This window comes from Leptonychotes weddellii, chromosome 6 (assembly GCF_054177405.1).
Source record: "Leptonychotes weddellii isolate Sample4059 chromosome 6, ASM5417740v2, whole genome shotgun sequence".
Taxonomy (NCBI): Eukaryota; Metazoa; Chordata; class Mammalia; order Carnivora; family Phocidae; genus Leptonychotes; species Leptonychotes weddellii.
The window spans coordinates 46,785,337-46,806,552 of record NC_138374.1 but is presented as its reverse complement, the minus strand read 5'-3'; the positions used below and the strand labels follow the sequence as shown (position 1 = coordinate 46,806,552).

General features: G+C 37.6%; 2 protein-coding genes across 6 annotated transcripts in view; both read left to right on the top strand.

Annotated features, from left to right (window-relative positions):
* The window catches only part of VDAC2 (voltage dependent anion channel 2), a 328,221-nt gene that overhangs the window by 541 nt on the left and 306,464 nt on the right, over positions 1–21,216 (top strand). The window lies entirely within an intron of this gene.
* Positions 1–21,216, top strand: part of KAT6B (lysine acetyltransferase 6B) — a 180,202-nt gene that overhangs the window by 1,833 nt on the left and 157,153 nt on the right. For all 5 annotated transcript variants that reach the window (XM_081824053.1, XM_081824052.1, XM_081824056.1 and 2 more), the window contains exons 2-3: positions 9,506–9,575; positions 12,965–13,843. In XM_081824053.1, the coding sequence (XP_081680179.1) occupies positions 13,223–13,843 (621 nt within the window). In that variant the 5' untranslated portion in view covers positions 9,506–9,575; positions 12,965–13,222. The remainder of the gene's footprint in view (positions 1–9,505; positions 9,576–12,964; positions 13,844–21,216) is intronic.

The window sequence follows — 21,216 nt, the reverse complement described above, 5'->3', positions numbered from 1 at the left end:
TGGTGGGAAGGCGGGGGTTTGGAGGTGTTTTCTGAGTGGGAGTGACCTGGTAGGAACGGTGGGGGGCCAGTGAATGTCTAGAAAGACTGAGGGGGTGGGTGCGAGAGGAAACGGGAGGTGTGCAAGCAGGTGCAAAGTGAGGGTAGGGAGAGGTGCAACATTGGAGATGTGGAAGGGGAACTGAGGGGTATGTGAGGGTAGGTGAAATGATGCAGGAAGGTGGGATTGCAGTTATTTGGGACAGTAAGAATAGGTTTGGGTGTGGTGGATATGGAGTGGTATTGAGAGCAGTGCAGAGTAGATATTGGATTGGGGGAAGTATTGGGGGAATGTGAGGAGCAAGTACAGTTGCTGTGGTGGGAAGCAGGTATCTGTGTAAACTGGCATTGGGAATTATAAAGGAAGTCTGGGGTCTATGAAACATTAAAAAAACATGGAAGAATGACATGGATATGCTTGGGAGATTCTTGGATGATGATAAGACAGCAGAGCAGAACTTGCATAATATCTGTAGCAGAAGATCTTACAGGGATTGAGAAAAGGTGGCGGGTGTAGAAAAAAAAAATGGGTGGGGCTGGGCAGTGGGTCTGGGTGATTTGGTTGACTGCACCAGGAGTGGGGATAGGGCAAAGAAAGGTGTTACTTTGGAAGACCAGGTTGTTGACAGGCTGGATTTCTTGGGTGAAACTTGAGCTGGAGTCTGAAGGTCTGGTGTCTGGTCAGGGTGTCTGTCTCGGGGAACCTCCAGTATTACCTTGGGAAAGGACATAGTGTCTTTTTGAATTTGTAAGTACTTTGGTATGGGTAGAGTGCAGGAAGTTGTGGGAGACAAGGGGCAAAGGAAGAGGAGGGGCTAGATTACAAATGGTTTCCTGTGCCCCATGAATGAGTTTAAGCCATGCAGTTGGGAGAAGGTATTGGGATGTGATAAACAGAGTATTGGACAGAGGTTGTGAGACAATAGTGATAAAGAATTCCAGATGTGGAAAATAAGAAAAGAGAACCAATGAACCTAGTATCAAGTATGTTCGGGGTGGTGGTAGGAAGAAATTCAAGGTAGAGTATATAAAGACTCCTCTGTATATGGGCAGGAGATGAAAGTAGCACATGGGAATTAATTATGTTGGGATAGTGTTCTGTGGTGCTCCAAAAAAGTTATTACTATTTTGGTATAATTGTGAGTGAAGTACATTCTTCTGTCTTACTTGTGTATCTTAGATTTTCAGGGATAGCCCTGAAATAAAACACTCCATTCATTCCATTCTTACCCATAAATTCTTCACATATGTATCAAAATGAATTGGGGCAATCTTCTTATGTTTTTAAGAAGAATAGGAAAATAGTGCATTGTTTCAGTAAAGGATAGATTTTTACCTGAGAACCTCTACTTAGGGTTGAAGGTTGGGGAGGTGAAATGATGACTTAAAAAAAAGAGAGAGAGAAGATAGAGGAAGGTGGTAACATTAAAGGAGGAATTTAGGGGAATGACTGGTTGGGGGTGATAACATGATCAGTAGAAGTTTTACCTACCAACCATACCTGGGCCTCTGAGTAGAGTGGGTGTTCCGTCATTGCCGTTATGCCAAATGTTATCTCATGCGCTTCTTGTGAAGATAAGATTGAAACTGTCACATGTAAGGCATAATGTGAATGAAAGGTAAAATAGGGTGAGTGTGGAAAGGTAGCTGAGGAATTTAATAAGTAATTTTAATGTACTTCAAAAAACTTCATGGATTTTTACTTACTGGTTAACCAACTGGTCTGGCTTTATTAAATGCCAGGATTCCTAACCAGGTGACTTTTCAGTCTCTTAGATCGTTTTCTACAAAATACCTTCAGTTTTCCACATGCGTATACTTGCTTGTATTTGTATAAAGTAGGCAGAAAGAAAATTGTTTTATGAAAGTTAGGGATGTGTGAGCTATAGTGATCAGTCTTTGCTTGCAGAATGGTAATATTGCATGGATGGGAGAAGTGTGATGAAGGGATATTTTTCTTCCCTTAAAATGTTTTAATTTGCATTTCCAAAGCACCTTTAATAAAGCACCTTTTTGTAAGACTCACAGTCTTGCACAGAAAAATTTTTTTTTAAACATCCATTCTACTGTTGGATATTTGAGTTGTTTCCAGTTTGGGGAAATTGTGAAAAGAGCTGCTATGAGTGTTTCTGTACTCGTCATCTGGTTACACAAATGCATATGTTTCTCTAAGGTGTACACCTAGGAATGGAATTGCTAGTTCATGGGCAGGGTGACCATTTATGCTAGCTTAGTTGTCACAGTGTAATTATTAATAGAATACCTTTAATTCTCAAAAGTGTCTGGATGATTTGTATGGTCGCTCTAGTCATGAGGTATGCTTGTCTTCAACTTGACTAGGTACTAGTCAAACTGTTTTCCAAAGTGTTGTACCAGACCACACTTCCTTCTGTGATATATGAGAATTCCCATTGCTTCTTGTCCTCTTCAAATCTCAGATTTGCTAGCTTTTCAAATTAGCCAATCTGGTAAACTTTGCATTTAACTGGTTGGTAACCAGGTTGAATAGCTTTTCATATATTTATTGGCTATTTGAATTTCCTCATTTGTAAAATTCCTGTTCAAGTCTGCCCCTTATTTGTTTTTTTAAATTGGCCTTGTGTCTTTTATTGGTATTTCTCAAAGTTCTTTATTTACTCTAGATACAGATCCTTTGTCATGTGTCTGTGTTGCAAATGCCTACTTCCATTCTGTGGCTTGCTTTTTCACTTACTTTATGGTGTCTTTTAATGAACAGAAGTTCTTAATTTTAATGGAGTCAAATTTATTGGTCTTTTCTTTATGGTTAGTGCTTTTTGTGTCTTGTCTTGTTTTAAGACTCTTCCTATCCTCAGGTCAAGAAGATATTCTCCTGTGCGGTATTATCTTCTAAAAGCTTTATTGACCTTAAAAGATGTATGATTATGAGTAAAATACACTGTTCTTGACCCTATCCTTGCCATTACAAATCTATTTTTGCTTTTGTTCGCTTTCTTCTGTGTGCTGTCTTGAATTTTTACTTGTCTGCAACTATAGCTAAGGGCCAGGTGCTGACTTCCCCTGTCTCTTAGGAGAAAATGGTCATATAGACAGAAGTTCAACCAGATTAGATTTTACAGGTCTCCAGCTGACTGTATTGCCCTTTTTCCTTTTATGAGCTAGCATTTTATTGTGTTCCTGCTATGTGTCTGCCACCATCCTTGGTTCTTTCATATTTGTTATCTCAATTATTCCTCTTAACAGTTCTGCCAAACAGGGATGTATAATCTATTTCACAGAGGACAAAACTGAGACTTAAGATTGATTAACATGTCCAGTATCCCACAACTTAGGTAGCTGGCAAAGTGGAGACTTGATCCCTGAACTCTTCTAGGTATGTCCCATCACAGCACACCTCCTTGTTGAATAATATTCCAGACCCCTATTTGATAATATCCAAAACCAATGAGAGTAACTTTCTTATAATGTAACATGTCCTCATTAAAGCACACAGAGGGGTGCCCGGTGGCTCAGTCGGTTAAGCGTCTGACTTCTGCTCAGGTCATGATCTCAGGGTCCTGGGATCGAGCCTCAGAGTCACTGAGGCTCCTTGGAGAGTCTGCCTCTCCCTCTGACCTCCCCCCTACCACTGTTCGTGGTCTGTCTCACATAAAATCTTTAAAAAAATAAATAAATAAAGCACACATAGAGATAGTTACTTTGAAACTCAATAAAACTATTGACCTCTCTGTGTATATTAAAGTAAGTAGAGTAGTTAGTGGGCCTTAGGGCATCTTGGGATAGGTGATAGAGATCTTATAAACCCTTGAAATTGTATGCAAATGACTATATGTACATGTGTTCATTTTTAAAAATAGATCTATAGTTTTCTTGAGGTTCTCAGAGGGGAACCCTAATTGGTTTTCAGGCTATACAAGATACCTTGTTTGAAGACATTTTTAATAAAGCTAATGCAGAATTCTTATGATCTGTATTTTCAAAATAATCAGATTTTTTTTCTCAATACGTTGTTCTCAGTCTTTGTCATTAAACCTGGTTAAAGCTAATTTATAATCAGGAAGAAATCTAGGGTTGAATAGGAATTTTTTTTTTTTTTTTAAAGATTTTATTTATTTATTTGACAGAGAGAGAGACAGCGAGAGCAGGAACACAAGAGGGGGAGTGGGAGAGGGAAAAGCAGGCTTCCTGCCGAGCAGGGAGCCTGATGTGGGACTCGATCCCAGGACCCTGGGATCATGACCTGAGCCGAAGGCAGACGCTTAACGACTGAGCCACCCAGGCGCCCTAGGGTTGAATAGGAATTTTTAAATGCCAAAAAAAGACATTCTAAATTTAGTTGATTATTTCTTAAGTGAGAGTGCTTAGTTATAATAATATCATTACCAATCAGTGTACCCTGGCTCCAAAGGCCTGATGTCTTCAAATGACTTTTCATCTTGTCTCTAAAATCCTCTGTTTTACAAGGGATCATATTTCCTGTGAGGTTCCTAACAGTGTGATTAAAGTTTAGAGACTGAAACTATTGAGCACTTAAATGTAGGGATGACTATGCAAACCTAATTCTTGGGCTTCACCAGGAGACTTGGGGCATGTCTCTACTAATTTGCAATGATGTTGTTGAAACTAATCTTTGCTAGGGATTATGGAAGCCATAATAATTTATTGATGGTTCAGTTATTGTTTGTTGAAGCAGCTTTACACAGTTATAGTTTAATGACATAACAAGGATATTGTCAAGTAGGAGAGCATGACATGAAAAATTAAACTTCCAATTAATATAATATGTATTAGTTGAAATGATAATTTTCATGGTGATTTAGCCTCTTAAAAATCCTTGGAAAACATTATTAGCTTGTGAATTGAAAACTCTCGATGTTAATGAGTAGTGAGAAAGAATTTAGTATTATTCCCCCCAAAATGGGGAATTAAATACTCAATTCAATTAACATTTATTGAGTGCCTACTCTGGGCTTGCTGCTGAGTTAGGCTCATAAATATAAGTTGAACAAGATTGATATTGGGAGAGATGAAGTCCTGGTTGCTTTTGTTTGTTCAGTCATCCTTCCCTTAAACTTACGTTGGATGGATACTATTGCTGGAGTGATTCAGACATTCAACAAATTTGTGCGTGTATGTGGGTGCACTTCACTATGCCGTATTGTGTCACTACTCCTGCATTGGCTTCCTATTACTTCATCTGTCATGTTCACACGCCTCAGCCTGGTTTTTGTTACATCCAACTTTCTTACTTCTATTCAGCACGTAACTGGCCCAAGGCATGCACGTGGACTTGGTGTCCCTTTTTTAGGCAGTTCATTCTTAGCTGCTGTGCCCTCTGCTAGATTCCCTTCATTCGTTCACTGATGTGTTCATCTAGCAAATAGGCACGGCACCCCTCTTCTGTTCAAGTAGTGGTCCTGGGGAATCTAGGGGCATACAAAGGTGAAATCAAACATGAATCCTGCTCTTAAGAATTTCACAATTCTAGTAAGGGAGATGAGGTCAGGACACAAATGAGCATAATACAAAGTGGAAAATGAATGCTAAAATATTAAGATAGCTAAAAGCTTCCTGTTAGACAAAGAGATGTAGGGCTTCTGAGAAGGTGTCGGTTTTTACTGGACCATGAAGGATTTGTATTTTCATTTCATTTGGGTGAAGAAACCGAGCAGTTGTCCAAGTTCTACCTTGTCTTTCAAGGTCCAGTTTACATCCCATCCACTCAAGGGGTGTTGTGCCCCCTCAGCAAGGTAAAGTCACAGTGGTTTCCAGACTTTTACCCTTCTGTAGTCAGAGGAACCCTTTCTGTGAAGTGAATCTTCAGGAGAAGCCTATTATGAATGGGAGTGTTAAAATGGAGCTCCTTTGTTGGGTGCAGGGAGTTATGGAACCCTAGTGTTTAACCCACAGGGGCATCTGGAGGTGATACCTGAGGCACTTTCTCACAAGAGATCCAAGGAGTCTAATTTGGAAAGCCAGTGGAGACACAGGAAAGAGTTTAGTTTTAGCATCTAAAGTAAAATCATTCATGACTTAGTGATCTGAAGCATTGATGAGTCATGTCTCAGATTTCTTTTTGCAAAATTGGGCAACAGTGCTACCTTATAGAGTTGTTTTAAGGTTTACTGATAATCTGTGTACGTGTACTGATAATCTATGTAAAGTGCCTGACCCACAGTAGGTGTCAGAAAATGGTTGGTATTATAGTTTCGTGCTTTCTTCTTTTTTTTTTTTTAATGACTTACTGAGGTGAAATTTACATAACATAAATTTAACCATTTAAAGTGAACAAATTCAGTGACATTTAGTACATTCCCAGTGTTGTGTGACCACCACCTCTATCTAGTTTCAAAACCTTTTCATCAAACTAAAATAAAATCCCTTACCTATTAAGCAGTTTCTCTTCATCTCTCCACTCCCCAGGCCCCACCAATCTATGTTCTATGTATGAATTAATCTATTTTGGATGTTTCATATAAATTGAATTATACCATATGTGACTTTTTGTGTCTGGCTTCTTTTGCAACATGTTTTTAAGGTTCGTCCACACTGTAGCATGTGTCAGTATTTCATTTCTTTTTATGACTGAATAATATTCCACTGCGTGGATATACCATCTTTTGTTAATCCATTCACCTGTTTGTTTTTAACTTTTTACTTTATTGCTTTAAAAAATTTTTATTTTACTTAAATTCAATTAATTAACATAGTGTTATTATTAGTTTCAGTGTATTATAGTGTATTATTATTAGTATTAATATGCTAACATTAGTGTATTGTTAGTTTCAAGTAGAGTTCAGTGATTCATCAGTTGCATACAATACCCAGTATTCATTCCATTGTGTGCCCTCCTTAATGCCCATCACCCAGTTTCCATTCAACTATTGATGGACATTTGGTCTACGTCCACTTTCTGGCTATTGCGAATAGTGCTGTTATGAACGTGTGTGTGTGTGTGTGTGTGTGTGTACTTATTTGAGTAACTGTTTTCAGTTCATCAGGGTATATACCTAGATGTTGAATTGTGGGGTCTTATGGTAATTTCCTATTTAGCTTTTTGAAGAACCACCAAACAGTGCTTTGTTGTTTCTGAATTGCTTCTTATGCCTCTAGTACCTACCATAGGGCTGCATACAGGGAATATCTTCCTAAATTTTGTTGGTGGTTCTTTGGTTAATATTTGTATCCTTTTCTTCCACTCCACATATTTGGGGCCTTGAGCATTAATTTTCAGGGAAATAGATATATCCAGGACTTGAAAGTTAACAAATGGGATGATGTTTGATGTTGTCAGATAGCAGATACTTGTTAACTGTGGACACTATTTTGAGCAAGTGTGCAAATAGCCTGTGCTGAGTAGTTATACAAGAAAAAAAGTTAAGGTCTCTTCCCTTAAGCACTGTATGTTCTGTTTCAGAAGATACTGTTAAGATTTGAGGATCCTCACTCAGTTACATAATAGGCTGTGAAAAAATCCAGGAGCATATAAAAGTGAGAAAACTAAAAATAACTGTTAGCAAGTAAAACCTGGGATGACAAAAGAGTAAACTCTATTGTTAATCTTTATTTTTTTTAACCACTGTTTTTGGCTCATCTGTGATATGACTCGAGTGTTACGACATTGATTTTGAAACAACACACAGCTTTAGTGAAAGCGTTGAGGAGGTTTCACATAATATTTATAATCCAGGGTATTTTGACTCCTCTTATGCTGATGTGAATATTTCTGAATAGTGTTGATATTTATATAATACTAATGAAGCCAAAAGCTCGTGTTGGACTAAGCATTTCTCTAGATCTGTTTAGAATAGTTTGTAATGAATGATGTAAATACATCCATACAACCATATAATTTACTGATACTATTTTGTAGTTAAAAATAAAGTGATTCAAAACCTTAGAAAATAGAATAATTTAATTTGATGTCGCATGAGTCCCCAGAATTAATTTGGAATGATTCACTCTCTTTTTGATAGCCTTTTAGTCCAACTTTCATTTTATAGAAAAAAAATTAAGAGAATAATGATTTTTAGGGTTGTACGTCTGATAGAATGTCCTATCTACATGTAAAACAAATCCTAGTGCTCTGAGAAAGAGAAGTGGTGTGGCTAATTCCAAATCAGGGGGAAAAAAGCATTTCTATTTGGTTTTTGAATGAATTAATGCATTTTTTTTTCCTGTAGATTTGCCTTTCTAGTTAGATACTGCTTAAACTAAAATTAAATTGGCTTTCAGTCTATTCTCTTAGCATATACCAATTTACAGTGGGGCAGTGGGATGTCAGTAACAAACCTACCTAAGATTAAAAAAATTTGCAGTGGATAATATACATGTGTTTAGTTGAGAATTGGCTACAGATAAGCGACTACTGATTTTGTTCCTCGCTTTAACACTGATTCTGGTTGTAGCATAGAGCTGCTGAGTTACATCTGCTTCTGCCTAATTAACTCTGTTGGTTGGTGTCAGATGAGAGCTAATTTTGAGATTAAATTGAGGAGTGGGGTGTGTGTGTCTGTGGCTGGGGGAGGGGAAAAGGAGGATCTAAGGTTGCTTGGTTGTTTTGTATAAGATCAAAATGCAGTTATTCACAATGTTGTTTTAAATTTATTTTTTGCCTTTGAAGTGAAAATGATCACTATGGTCCTGAAGTGACTCTTGTGGAAACTGGTACATCCTTCTCTTAGGTGCAGTTATTGGCCATATCTTGATTATCCAGTCAGTACATAGATGCCAGGGACCTTTGGGACAAATAGTGAATGTTTCTTGGAAAGTTAGTAACTGAGCTTCAAACAGCATTTGACTTTTTTGTTTTCAGACAAAATGTTATACCTGCCTGGCTATTTGAGTAATACCAAGATTTTTTTTTCCCGTGATAAGATTCTTTCTTAGACTCTATCACAGCCTGTTTTTTGTTTTTGTTTTTGTTTTGGAGTAGGCCAGTGTGGGACTTGAACTCAAAACCTTGAGATCAAGAGTCGGATGCTTAACTGACTGAACTACCCAGGTGCCCCTATCACAACCTGGGTTTTAAAATTTGGGAAACACATCTGGTCTTAAAGTTAAGAGCAAAAATTTTTTCTTTTTTTCAAAGATTTTATTTTATTTATTTGAGAGAGAGAGTACAAGAAAGGGGGTAGGGTCAAAGGGAGAAGCAGACTCCCTGCCGAGCAGGGAGCCCGATGTGGAACTCGATCCCGGAGCGGGATCATGACCTGAGCCGAAGGCAGTAGCTTAATTGGCTGAGCCACCCAGGCGCCCCCAAATTTTTTTCTTTAAGCACTGCTTTGGAGCTTCATTTCCTGTCCTGAATTCATGTTCTTAAATACCCGTAAGTGGTAGGAAAGAGTTAATATAGCACCAAAAGTAAAGTGCTAATAAGCTCATTGCAGTTGTTTGTATTGGATAGTTGTGAAGATCCATAGATGGTTCCTGAAGTTGAAGGATGTCTTTATGCCCAAATTAACATTTACTTTTTTTTCCTTTGGCAGATTTGCTTGAAGATTTGGACAATCTTCTTTTTTGTCATGGACTGTTAATACATTTGGAGTTCCAGTTCTGGTATTTTCCCTTATTTTATTATATTTTAAGATACAAAATGTCAGTCTTAAAGAAATGTGTTGTTAATGGATATGAATGATTCTGCTGATTGTAAAGATTGTGGTAATAGCTTGTAATGAAAGTATATTTTGAGTATTTATTAGTTTTTGTTTTAAGGTATGTTCATTTACTTGTGTAACCAAAATGCCTGAGACCACCTTTGCAATATTGTATACTTTTCTGTGACCTCTCCTCCTGCTTCCTGTAGTTGTATTTTGTGCAATCAAATTAAACTAGTTGATTCATCCTGGGTAAATGATGAAAGATGAAAAAATTATTTGGACATAGTGAAATGTCTTCTAATGAAATTTGCCCCAAACTCTTTTACTTTGAAAAGATGTGTCCTATTCTAAACTTAATAACACAATGATTCCCATGTTCTATCTCGAAAGTAGTTGCATTATGAAAGCCAGTGATTTCATTCCTAAACACACCATATTCCAAGTCTAACATTTTTTTTCAGTGATTTATATAATGACACAAAGGGGAGTGCTTATTAGATTTGTAGATGACATAGATGACAGAATCGAGATTCAAAATGATCTAACAGGTTGGAAGATAGACTGAAACCACCAACAAAATGAACTTGAACTGTAATAAATTTTAAATCCCAGCATTTATATTTGCACAAGGAAGGGAATGGAAAGTCTCAGCTTGACAGCATTTTTGAAGATCTGGGATTTTTAGTTGGACTGCATGCGTAGCATGAGTCAGTTGTATGGCAAGGCTGTTAAGAAAGTTCATGTAACCTTGGATTACATTTATACTTGGATAATGCCTGGACTGCCAGATTTTAAGATGTGCATTAGCCAAACTAGTGAGCAATCAAAAGAAGGAAGTGCTTGGAAACCATGTGATGTGGATGTGTTAAGGAACTGGAATATGAGTGGTCTAAAGTAGGGCGGGAGGTAGAGTGGAGTTCAATTTTAGTGGTTTTCAAAAGATTCTTGTTTTCAAATACTTGAAGGCCTGTCATATTAAAGAATTAGTAAGAATGCCTTGGGATTGTTTTAGGGAAACCAAGACTAAAGGGTAGAAGTTATGGGAAGACAGATTTTGGCTCTTGTGAGCAAAGAATATATTAGAGTTAGAGCTGTCCAACAGTGGAGTGAACTGCCTCAAAAAGTGATAAATTCTCTGTCACTGGAAGTATTTTAAGACTTGATGGCCCATCTCTTGGGGTTATTGAACAAGGGATCTTTTACTGGATAACTAGAGATTAGATGGGATGACCTCTCCAGTCCCTTTAGCCCCAAGTTTCTGAATCTGAGGGGAAAAAAATGGAGTGAACCTACGGTTTACTGACTGCGAAGAGGACAGTTCTTTTTAAATTGCCTCTTTCAAGCTGACTGAGCAAGTATAGTTCAATGGCCCAGTTTTTCAGCAACAGAGCAAATGTTATGTTTTTCATTATATCTGGCTAAAGTTTTTTTTTTTTTTAATCTGGCTAAAGTTTTGAGGAAAGATGTTATTCCCTTGTAGGTACAATAAATAAATAACCAGAAATAAATTTAATTTTTTATGAGGTATTTTTCAAAGTGACAGACATTGCATTAATGGGAAGTGATGATAGCTACTGTATGTTGACTATTAGATATCATATTCACGTAATTCTCTTTTTTTTTTTTTAAAGATTTTATTTATTTGACAGAAAGAGACACAGCGAGAGAGGGAACACAAGCAGGGGGAGTGGGAGAGGGAGAAGCAGGCTTCCCGCTGAGCGGGGAGCCCGATGTGGGGCTCGATCCCGGGACTCCAGGATCATGACCTGAGCCGAAGGCAGTCGCCTAACCAACTGAGCCACCCAGGCGCCCCTCACGTAATTCTCTTTTAACACTCCTGTGAGGGTTAACTGTTATTTCCCCACGGGTAAGGTGACTGAAACTTAACTCATTTACCCAGGGTGTCTCTGCTAGATGTTGGTAGAGCTAGTTTTCATACCATTAGTCTGATTTCAGAGGCAAGTGTGGCTCAGGTGAGGATAGCACTGGACTTGGATTTTTTAGAATAATGGCATTTGAGCCTTAAGTTTACAATAGACTGTTACTTTGAGTGAGTTCCATCTTCCCCTGAACCTCAGTTTACCCATAGAGTTGTCTTGCAGATTAAATGACAAATTACATGTGAGCCTACTCTGTAAACTTGAAACTATAAAAAGAGTTCAGATGTGGATATTATCAATGGAAGGCAAGATTAGAGCCCAGATCTGACCAAACTCCCAGGCCAGGGCACTTTCTCCTAGTGTTCTTTGCAGGTACACTCAATAGAGATTGGAGATGTAGGGTGGTTTTGGTGTACACCAGGAGGCTTTCAGAGAGCAGTACAACTGTTTACCTAGAATCGGATTTGTATGAACCTTCCTTGTATTGAGCAGGTATTAAGATACCTAGAATGGTATATTATTTAAAAGGTGAAGGGTTATATTACCATATTAGTTTCAGTTTTCTAACTTGTGGATTAGAGAGTATCACAGACCTTTTGCAAAGGGATGGGAGGATATGATTCTGTAGAAGTGGCTAGTTGGCTAGTTGGGAAATTTTCTTACGTGTGAGACTTGGGAAATACAATATCTAGCTGAAATAGAAGAATCAGGATTATTGCCTTCTTTTTTTTTTTTCAAGTTTAAGATTTCTTGAAGTAAAGTTAATGTACAGTTGACCCTTGAACAACATGGGTTTGAACTGCGTGGGTCCACTTACACGTGGTTTTTTGTTTTGTTTTGTTTTTTGATAAATACAGTGCTGTAAATATATTTTCTTAATAACATTTTCTTTTCTCAAGCTTTATTGTAAAAATACAGTATAAAATACATATACAAAACGTGTTAATCAACTGTTTATGTTGTGTAAGGCTTCCAGTTAACAGTAGGCTATATGTAGTTAAGTTTTTGGGGAGTCAGAAGTTATACATAGATTTTTGACAATTCCCCGCATTGTTCAAGGGTCACTTTTACTTTCCTCAGAGTTTTTGTGTCATAGAATTTTTCTTTGAGATTGCTTTTATGTTTATGATTGTTTTTATGTTTATGATAGACATATATCTTGAACCATTCATGTAATTGTATTAATTTCAATAAGGGTTAATCCACTAAGTAAGTAACTTAGGTATGATCTTTTAAATACCCTATAAATGACTTCATATAAATAACAAGTGAAAATCCTAAAAAAATTTCCTTCTCAGACTATGACCCAGTTTCTGGTTAGGAAATTTAGTCACTGTGGCTTTGTTACATAATACCTGCCTGTCATTACTTCTGTGGTCCTTTTGCATCTGAAAAATAATACTAAAGAGCCTTTTATTTTTAGAAATTCCATTATTAAGAGCCTTTTCCCCCCTTTTTATCCTTTAAGGTCTTGATTTCCTTGTTAAAGATGTTCTTCGCCCGAATGCAGTCTTTCCTGTTGGTCAAATAAGACAACTATCAACATTTCCAGTGTGTCCTGTTTTTAATCTCTTAAGGATGGATGTTTGTGAGGTTTTGCTTAATAAGGTCTGGAATATTCTGCCCGTTTGTTGAGTTGTAAATGACTTTTAAATGTTCAAGTTCTGTTAAATACAAGGAGAACCTCTATGGGTAACTTTGGTATTGAAGAAGTCATTTGTCAACCATGGTAAAACTTGCAAACCCACTTTACACAGAGTGGATTCTTGAAGCTATACAGAAAATAAAAAAGCAAAAGCAAAGGCCCTCTGAAGAGAGAATCTGCCATGCAGTCAGCACTTCCCATGGGTTGGATAAGAAGACAGTCTCGGAGCAGCTGGAGCTCAGTGTTCAGGATGGCTCAGTTCTCAAAGTCACCAACAAAGGCCTTGCCTCCTATAAGGACCCAGACAACCCTGGGCGCTTTTCATCAGTTAAACCAGGCACTTTTCCCAAGTCAACCAAGGGGTCTAGGGGATCATGTAATGATCTCCGCAATGTGGATTGGAATAAACTTTTAAGGAGAGCAATTGAAGGACTGGAGGAGCCAAATGGCTCCTCCCTGAAGAACATTGAGAAGTATCTCAGAAGTCAAAGTGATCTCACAGGCACCACCAACAACCCAGCCTTTCAGCAGCGGCTGCGACTAGGGGCTAAACGCGCAGTGAACAACGGGAGGTTACTGAAAGATGGACCGCAGTACAGGGTCAATTATGGAAGCTTAGATGGCAAAGGGGCTCCCAAATATCCCAGTGCTTTCCCATCCTCGCTACCACCTGTCAGCCTTCTACCCCATGAGAAAGACCAGGTAAGTGAAGAGAAGGTTAATACGTTCTAAATATTGCCCATCTGACTTGCACAGTTTCAGTTAAATTGTATATGGACAAAAGTCCCGAGGGAAGTTGAATAAAATCAACTGTTTCCTTAAGCGCAGGCTTTCATATTTTAAAATGTATACATTGTTTATAATGTAAATTGTTCTATACTGTTTTACTCTGTATTGAGGGCTTCCTCGCTAGTCAATTAAGAATTTAATGTGATGATTATGTGATTTGTTTTTTAAACTAATTGGTTGAATACTTGAAGGGACCTGGGTAGAGAACTTTAATCCTCCTTCATTAAGGCAGGACCATATATATTTCAAAAATCTAAGAAAGGCCATCGTGTATTTTTCTCTCTCAAAATTTTAAAATTATTTATAATTTATTTTTTTCTGCTTTACTGAGGTATAATAATTATTATCAGAGAAGACGTCTATAGACTAGTTATGTTAATACTGATAACCTGTGCATTCCTGGTATTGTTTTAATATGTGACCCAAACCCTGCCTATTTAAAGTCATTTATTACTGTCCACTTCTCAGTGGGTGAAAGTGAATGTTTTTGTCTCATACCATATCTTTTCTTACAGTCTTTTGTTTCTTTGGGTCTTATGTTATTTCTGTAGTATATATATATATATATGACAGATTTCTCTTTAAGTGACGGCTACAATTTTAAGTATTGGAGTAGGATTTTTGTTTCTCATTTCAAAGCTACTGAGGTTACCTCCCAAACTAAAACCAAAGTAGAGCAAGAGCAAATGGTTTATATTTGGGCCTTTCATTGTTGTTAGAAAGGATGGTTGTATGTGTTGACTACATTTCTAGAAGTGATGGAAACACAAGTGTTAAGAAAAGTTGTGTAGCTGATGGCTTGTTTTTCCTCTTTGGATACTGCCAGCGCTTGAGATGGACTCTGCTTCCCTCAGTGGTTTAAGCTGATAGAAGCCTAGCTCCAGAAACTGGGTAGGACCAGGTGATTTGCCTTCCACAGACTAATCTAAACCCTAGCATTTATTTCTTAATTGTATTTTTATTTTATTAGTTTTCCTCAGATTTATTTATCTTCTGGTGGCATTTGTGTTTGTGTAACCAACCCTCAATTCTTTGTGAGAAAATGTGGGCATAAAGAAAGAAGTAAATCTACAAAAAATTTTTTTAATAACATTTGTTTCAAAAAAATGTATTGAGTGACTCAAATCCTAATTCCTGTGTCTGACAGCCCCATTAAGCACTTCTGTTTCTCATTAAATATTTTTATAAAAGCGTATACACCATGGGGAAATTCCTTAAGGGGATGTAGAGCCATTTCTTTTTTTTTTTTTTTTAATATTTTATTTATTTATCTGACAGAGAGAGACACAGCGAGAGCAGGAACACAAGCAGGGGGAGTGGGAGAGGGAGAAGCAGGCTTTCCGCGGAGCAGGGAGCCCGAAGTGGGGCTCGATCCCAGGACGCTGGGATCATGATGTGAGCCAAAGGCAGACGCTTAACGACTGAGCCACCCAGGCGCCCCTGTAGAGCCATTTCTTGTTGGATTTGGGTATCTTTGTTTTTAAAACCTGTACATTACCCTGAGGTATATTAAGGTTTTATAATTACCAGGTACATGGACTAATTCAGGCAGCTTTAGGCACCTTAATAGGATGTTTCAATAAATTTGTGATCCAGGGGATATCTTTACTTGTGATAGAAGTCACTACAAATTTTCCACAGTCCCTTTCCTATCCTTCTCTTTAACTTTGCCTGTCATTTCTTGCTAACCTTATCTTTTTTTTCATGCAGCATCTGTATGGAAGTATTTTTAGTCTAAAGGAAAATTCTTGTCTGAAAGTATCTAGAATTGAGAACAGAGTAATTTACTGCTTAGCCTGCAATTGTTTCTATGATGCTGATCTTTTTATATTGTCCAGTTAGCATCATCATCGAACAAGGAAAACAGAAAAGGTGTCCTAAAATTTTTACCTGATGGAATTTGGAGACCAATTGTAGTAATAATTTAATCATAATCTAATTCTTAAAAAAGAACAAATAAAGCTTAATAAAAATCATATCAAATCAATTTGACCATAAGCAATTATATTGTTTGTATTGTATAATTGCAATAGTATTTTTTCTTGAAAATGTAAATTGCCCTTTGAGATTACAAGTGGTAAATAGTTTACAACCATGTAGACTTGCTAAGTAAATGTAATAGAAGTTCTTAACCTGGGCCCATGAATGAGCTTTAGATAGATGGATAGGCCACAGAAATCGAATAGAAAGTCTTCTGTATCCACACGTTTTTCCAAGGTTAGGGTCTATTGTGGTTTTTTGTACTCTTTGTTTCTTATACTAAAACCATAATGTGCTAGTTGTTGGCTTTTGATTATTCTTACTTTATGGTTGCTGAACATGGATCTGAATGTAGACTGGTTGTACTATGGTTTCGTGTACATAGTACTTTCTCTAATATGTTTGAAGGGCAGATTATCATTGTTCTTGATGTGCTAGAAATCCTTAGTGTTTGTATTGTGGGAAAATGTTTATGATATAAATGACAACTGTTTGTACAGAGATGGAGTCATCTCACAATTTAGCCAACTGATGTCTCTCAGAGAAGCTGTCACTCTAGTTACTTTCCCTGAGTAGTTCATTTAATTGTGAAAATGAAAACAAAAATTGTAAAAATAATAACTAACATTTCTTAACACTGGCAGGATGCCAAGTCCTTGACATTTATTGTCTCCTTGATTGACACAATAACTGGGACAGCCATAGGATTATTATCCTTATTTTGCACATGGAAAACTGAGGCTCAAAGCCTAAGTAATTTGCTCAAGACCACTGATAGAGCTGGTGAGTGGTGAAGCCCAGTTTCTAGGGAGGCAGTGTGACTCCAGACGTCTTTACTGCTGGGCTGTATACTGGTCAACAGTGGTGGCTTTTCATTAACAGTAAAAGTCTCTCTCCCGTTTCCTCAGATGTTTAGAAGCAGTTTCCTTCAACAAATAGATTTCTGGCATTTTAAATTGTGGTAGTTGCAGTGAGCTTATTACACTTTTTAAAGCAGGTACTATTTGTAATATTAGCAATATGGGAAAGCAGTAGGGAAGGTAGTAAATCTGTGTCTAATTAGATTTAACATCATCATCATTCCTATGCATGGCTGCTAGGAGGAATACAATGCAAGTTAAAATAGAAGGGCTCCTTCCTTTCTGAAATGTAATTGCACATCTTCTGATAGTCTAGAATTCAAATTGGATATTACCACACTGGCTCTTTAGCATAACTTCTTTGTATTTATTTAAGAAAGCTCTCTTTGGTGAGGTGATATGGAAATGAATTAAACCACTGAAGATAAAACTTTATCTCTGACTTGGTGAGGGAACTCCTAAAGGATAGTATTAGTGTTTCTCATTAAAAGTGGTAAAGCTCAATTAGGTCAGATTATGAGGACTTTGGAAAGTCAAATATTCTAAGAGAGACTTCAGTTATCACCACACACTTTGTAGCATTAAGATTCCATTTGAATATTTGGGCTTTAGCATTTTTATAAAATCAGTTTAGTTCAGTTTTAAACAGATTCCTTGGTATTTCACTTTATTGGCGATATTTTGCTGTAATTTATTAATTATCAAATATTGTTGTTTCCACTACAGTACATAATATGGGAACTCTCATTTTAGGCTGCTGTAGTTGGAAAGGGAGATGCTTCTAATATCAGGTCGGGCTTTTGATGTTTTTTTTCTTGAAGAAGTGAAAATTAGAGTCTGCAAACAGAATTACAAAAACAATGATACTCTCCATAAGAAAAAAGTAAAGATGAGTTTAAAAAGGAACACAGACTATCCAAAATGGGGCTGAGAGGCAAAACTGTGTTAAAAATCACTTGTGGTCCTGGCTCGTTCAGTTGTTTATTCTGTTTGTCCCCCCACTCCCTTTTAGGGAGATATTTTATTAGGGCTTTTGGCAATGTTATTAGTATGAAGTATTTCCGTAAATACAAGATTAGTGTACATCCTACATTGCTTTCTTGTGTTGTGTAAATGCCATAAATAAAAGAACTTTATTTTTAGATCCCTTTCTTTGGTTTTCTCCACTCTGTCCTCGCCTCTCCAGTCCCATTATCCCTGCCCTAGAGAGACCCTCCTTGTCTTTCTCTGGGACTTTTCCAATTGCCTGTACTTTGTGAAGGACCATTCACTAGTCCATATTGTTCTTTGATGTGGCAGGCTTCCAGAAGTCTCTCGGCCCTAGGGGAATCGTTCATAGTCTCAGACTCTGGATCTTTTTGGCAGAAATGTGTGTATTTTTTATCTGCTAATTACAGAGTCCAAGTGTCCTCCTCTCTGTTGACCTTCTTAGTTTTCCTTTGAATTGGTGTCCTTTGTATTGCAGATGTCACATTTCTCAGAGAGTGCTTAGCTATGTGTATTCAGCTGAAAGTGGGATAAAGCCCTAAACATTGTAAAATACACTCTTCTGTATAACCTGAATTTTGGAATTGGTATGGATGAAAGTCAGTTTTAGAATGACTAAAGTTGGACAGAAACCTATTACAATGTAGAAGTCTAGCTGGATCTGCTGGTTTCAGGGTCAGGGAAGGAAAAATATTGTAGTTTATATTGTTCCTATAATTAAGCTTCGGTAGTTCTTCCAAATAGCAGACTATCTGAGGACTACTTTTGTGAGCAGATAATACCAATTGTTGAGGCATTATTGAGAGAGCACTTGGATTGTCTCAGACTAGTTAGTCGGGTCAAGGGAGAGATAAAATGAAGAGTGAATGAATCTTTCTGTAGGACTCTGAGGTATGACAGCTTGTTCCACTTTTGAGCTTTGATCAAGATGGGACTGTCTAGACTTCTAATGAAGTAGGCTTCAGGTAAAGTAGCAACATTATGTCAGAGGATTTTAAATCCTCTGACATAACGAGTCTTTTTTTTTTTTTTTAAAGATTTTATTTATTTGATAGAGATACAGTGAGAGAGGGAACACAAGCAGGGGGAGTGGGAGAAGGAGAAGCAGGCTTCCCACTGAGCAGGGAGCTCGATGCGGGACTCGATCCTGGGACCCTGAGATCATGACCTGAGCAGAAGGCAGACGCTCAATGACTGAGACACCCAGGCGCCCCTGACATAATGAGTCTTAAACATTCTTTTTAACTCTTCGGATCCTAGATGTACTTGATCCTGGAGCTGCCTTTTCAACAACACATGATCCTGTCCTGGATGATCTACATATAGATCAGTCTGTTTTCTGATTGCCTCATGTCATTTTCTTCCGAGCGTCAGGGACTCCAAGGGTGTGAGTTTTTGACTAATTCTGGATATATTCAGCAGCTTTCAGGAATTTACCTTTGTATTCCACGTGCCTGTTTGGCTTATAAGAACCACATTTGATACACTTGCAGTGCCAAGAAAATCTATGTTTTATAGCTTTGAAGTTATTTAACAGTTAAGTGCTATTTGCTGATTGATTCAGATTGTATCTGGAATGGCAAAGATTTTTGTTCATTCTTTCTCTACAAACTTTATTTTAATAAGTAGTACATTTTAAGGTTTCTCAGAATGAAGGTCTCTGTTCTTTTTATGTCTTTTCTTTGTGCATTAATCATGTACAAAGGGTACATGAGAAAATGTCATTGTTGTTATCACTGCAATGGCAAATTTTGGTTGTCAAGCCCATGACTTTTCATTTAGTTTGCAAACTGTTTTCTTGGCTGGCTCATCAAACTACAGTAGATTTGATGAAACTGCTCATCTCTAGTTACCCCAGCATTGTCTGCATCTTCTCAGGTACCTTGATCTCTGTGATCTATTAATGTTTCTAAGTACATAAACATCAATTAGCTGACTAAATCAAAGTTAGCAAATGAGTCAGCCATGTAATTTGTTTGTGACATTTTGAGTTAGCAGGGCTGTGAAAAAAAACCCGTTTGTATTTGTGTGTAGGTGCCCTTATCTAACGGGTCTTCAGGTGGTGATGGGGGGTTTGTACATGTAAGAAGAGGAGGTATGGCAGTGCCCTGTGAAGTGCTAATCCGTTTTTAGGCTTCTGCTTGGTGCCGGACTGCTTTCCCACAGCCGACTCCAGGAGCTGCAAACTGCATACTGTTGTTTTTCCTATTATATGTGAGCCTTTTAAGTCACAGAATATTAATGGAGAGCATAACTTTTTGCTTTATGAAAGGTAGTATTTTGAAAAATCTGCAAAATAAACTATAGAGACGAAAGCTCTAGAGTGAATGTTATTAGATTTAAACTGAGAGTCTGGTCTTTACAAAGCTACAAAATAAATACTAATCAGTGGTCTAAGTAAAATCCAGGAAGGATTTGTGTTAATTTGACAAGTAGGTTTAGAATTCTTGAGCCATTATTTTTTAGAAACCAGCTTTGTTCAGACATCCTTTCTCTAATTTGCTTCACTTTTGATCTTTGATAAAACCAGCTGCAATTTTGTTTCATTAACAAACTTAACTGTTTAACAGATGTTTGTTTTGGCTTGATTGTGTCCTTTCTATTAGAAACAGCATAACATACATAGAAACCATGCTGGGCCTTTTCCTGTCTGTAGCTAGACAGGCGTTTCAGAAGAACAACTTAATTTTATTTACAAGTTCAATTTTTGTTCCTCTGTACTATTATGGTAGGTATACAAACATTTTAGCTCTTGTTCCCCCTGTCAGGGAGGTCTTTTGTTCTTAATCCTCCATCTGTTAGTCCAGTACCCTCCCCCACTCCCCTTATTTTTAGCATTGCAAAATCTTAGCATGCAGGGAAAAAGGTATTGCAGAAGAGGTAATTGAGATATCAGTGACTCTTCTACAGTTCAAGGGAGGGAATGGGACTAGCCTGGTGAATTTAGATAATTTCTTCCATCTTCTTTGATGTCAGTAAGCTGCCATATGGACAGCAAAGAGGCCTACGGGAAGGAGGTGAGCTCTGGTCTGGGCTGCCTGTGATACTCAGAAGTGATGCGGGCTGGGATCCAGAGGCAGGCAGCACTTGAATGTTTCTGTAATAGTTTCTGATGTGGCCAGTCCTGATTTTTGTCCATGGTTTACTGCCATGCTTGTGATTCTCTCATCATAAATGGGCATGATGAAATTCAAGAAATAGAGGTTAAAGATTGTATGGGGTAAGAGAAACAATAGTAAGAGAGGCAAAGAATGCTTACGCTCAAAGCCAGTATTAAAGGACATCAAATGATGATTCCTATTTGATACTTGGTCAGCTTGTTTCCAAAAGTGGTATTTTAGTATCATGTAGAAGCTTCTACCTTGTATCGAAACCCAACCCTAGCTATTGAGCCTTGAGGTGTGAATAATGCTGCAGAAGACATGATCCGCTAGTGGAAGAGTGTGGGCTGTTTGAAGA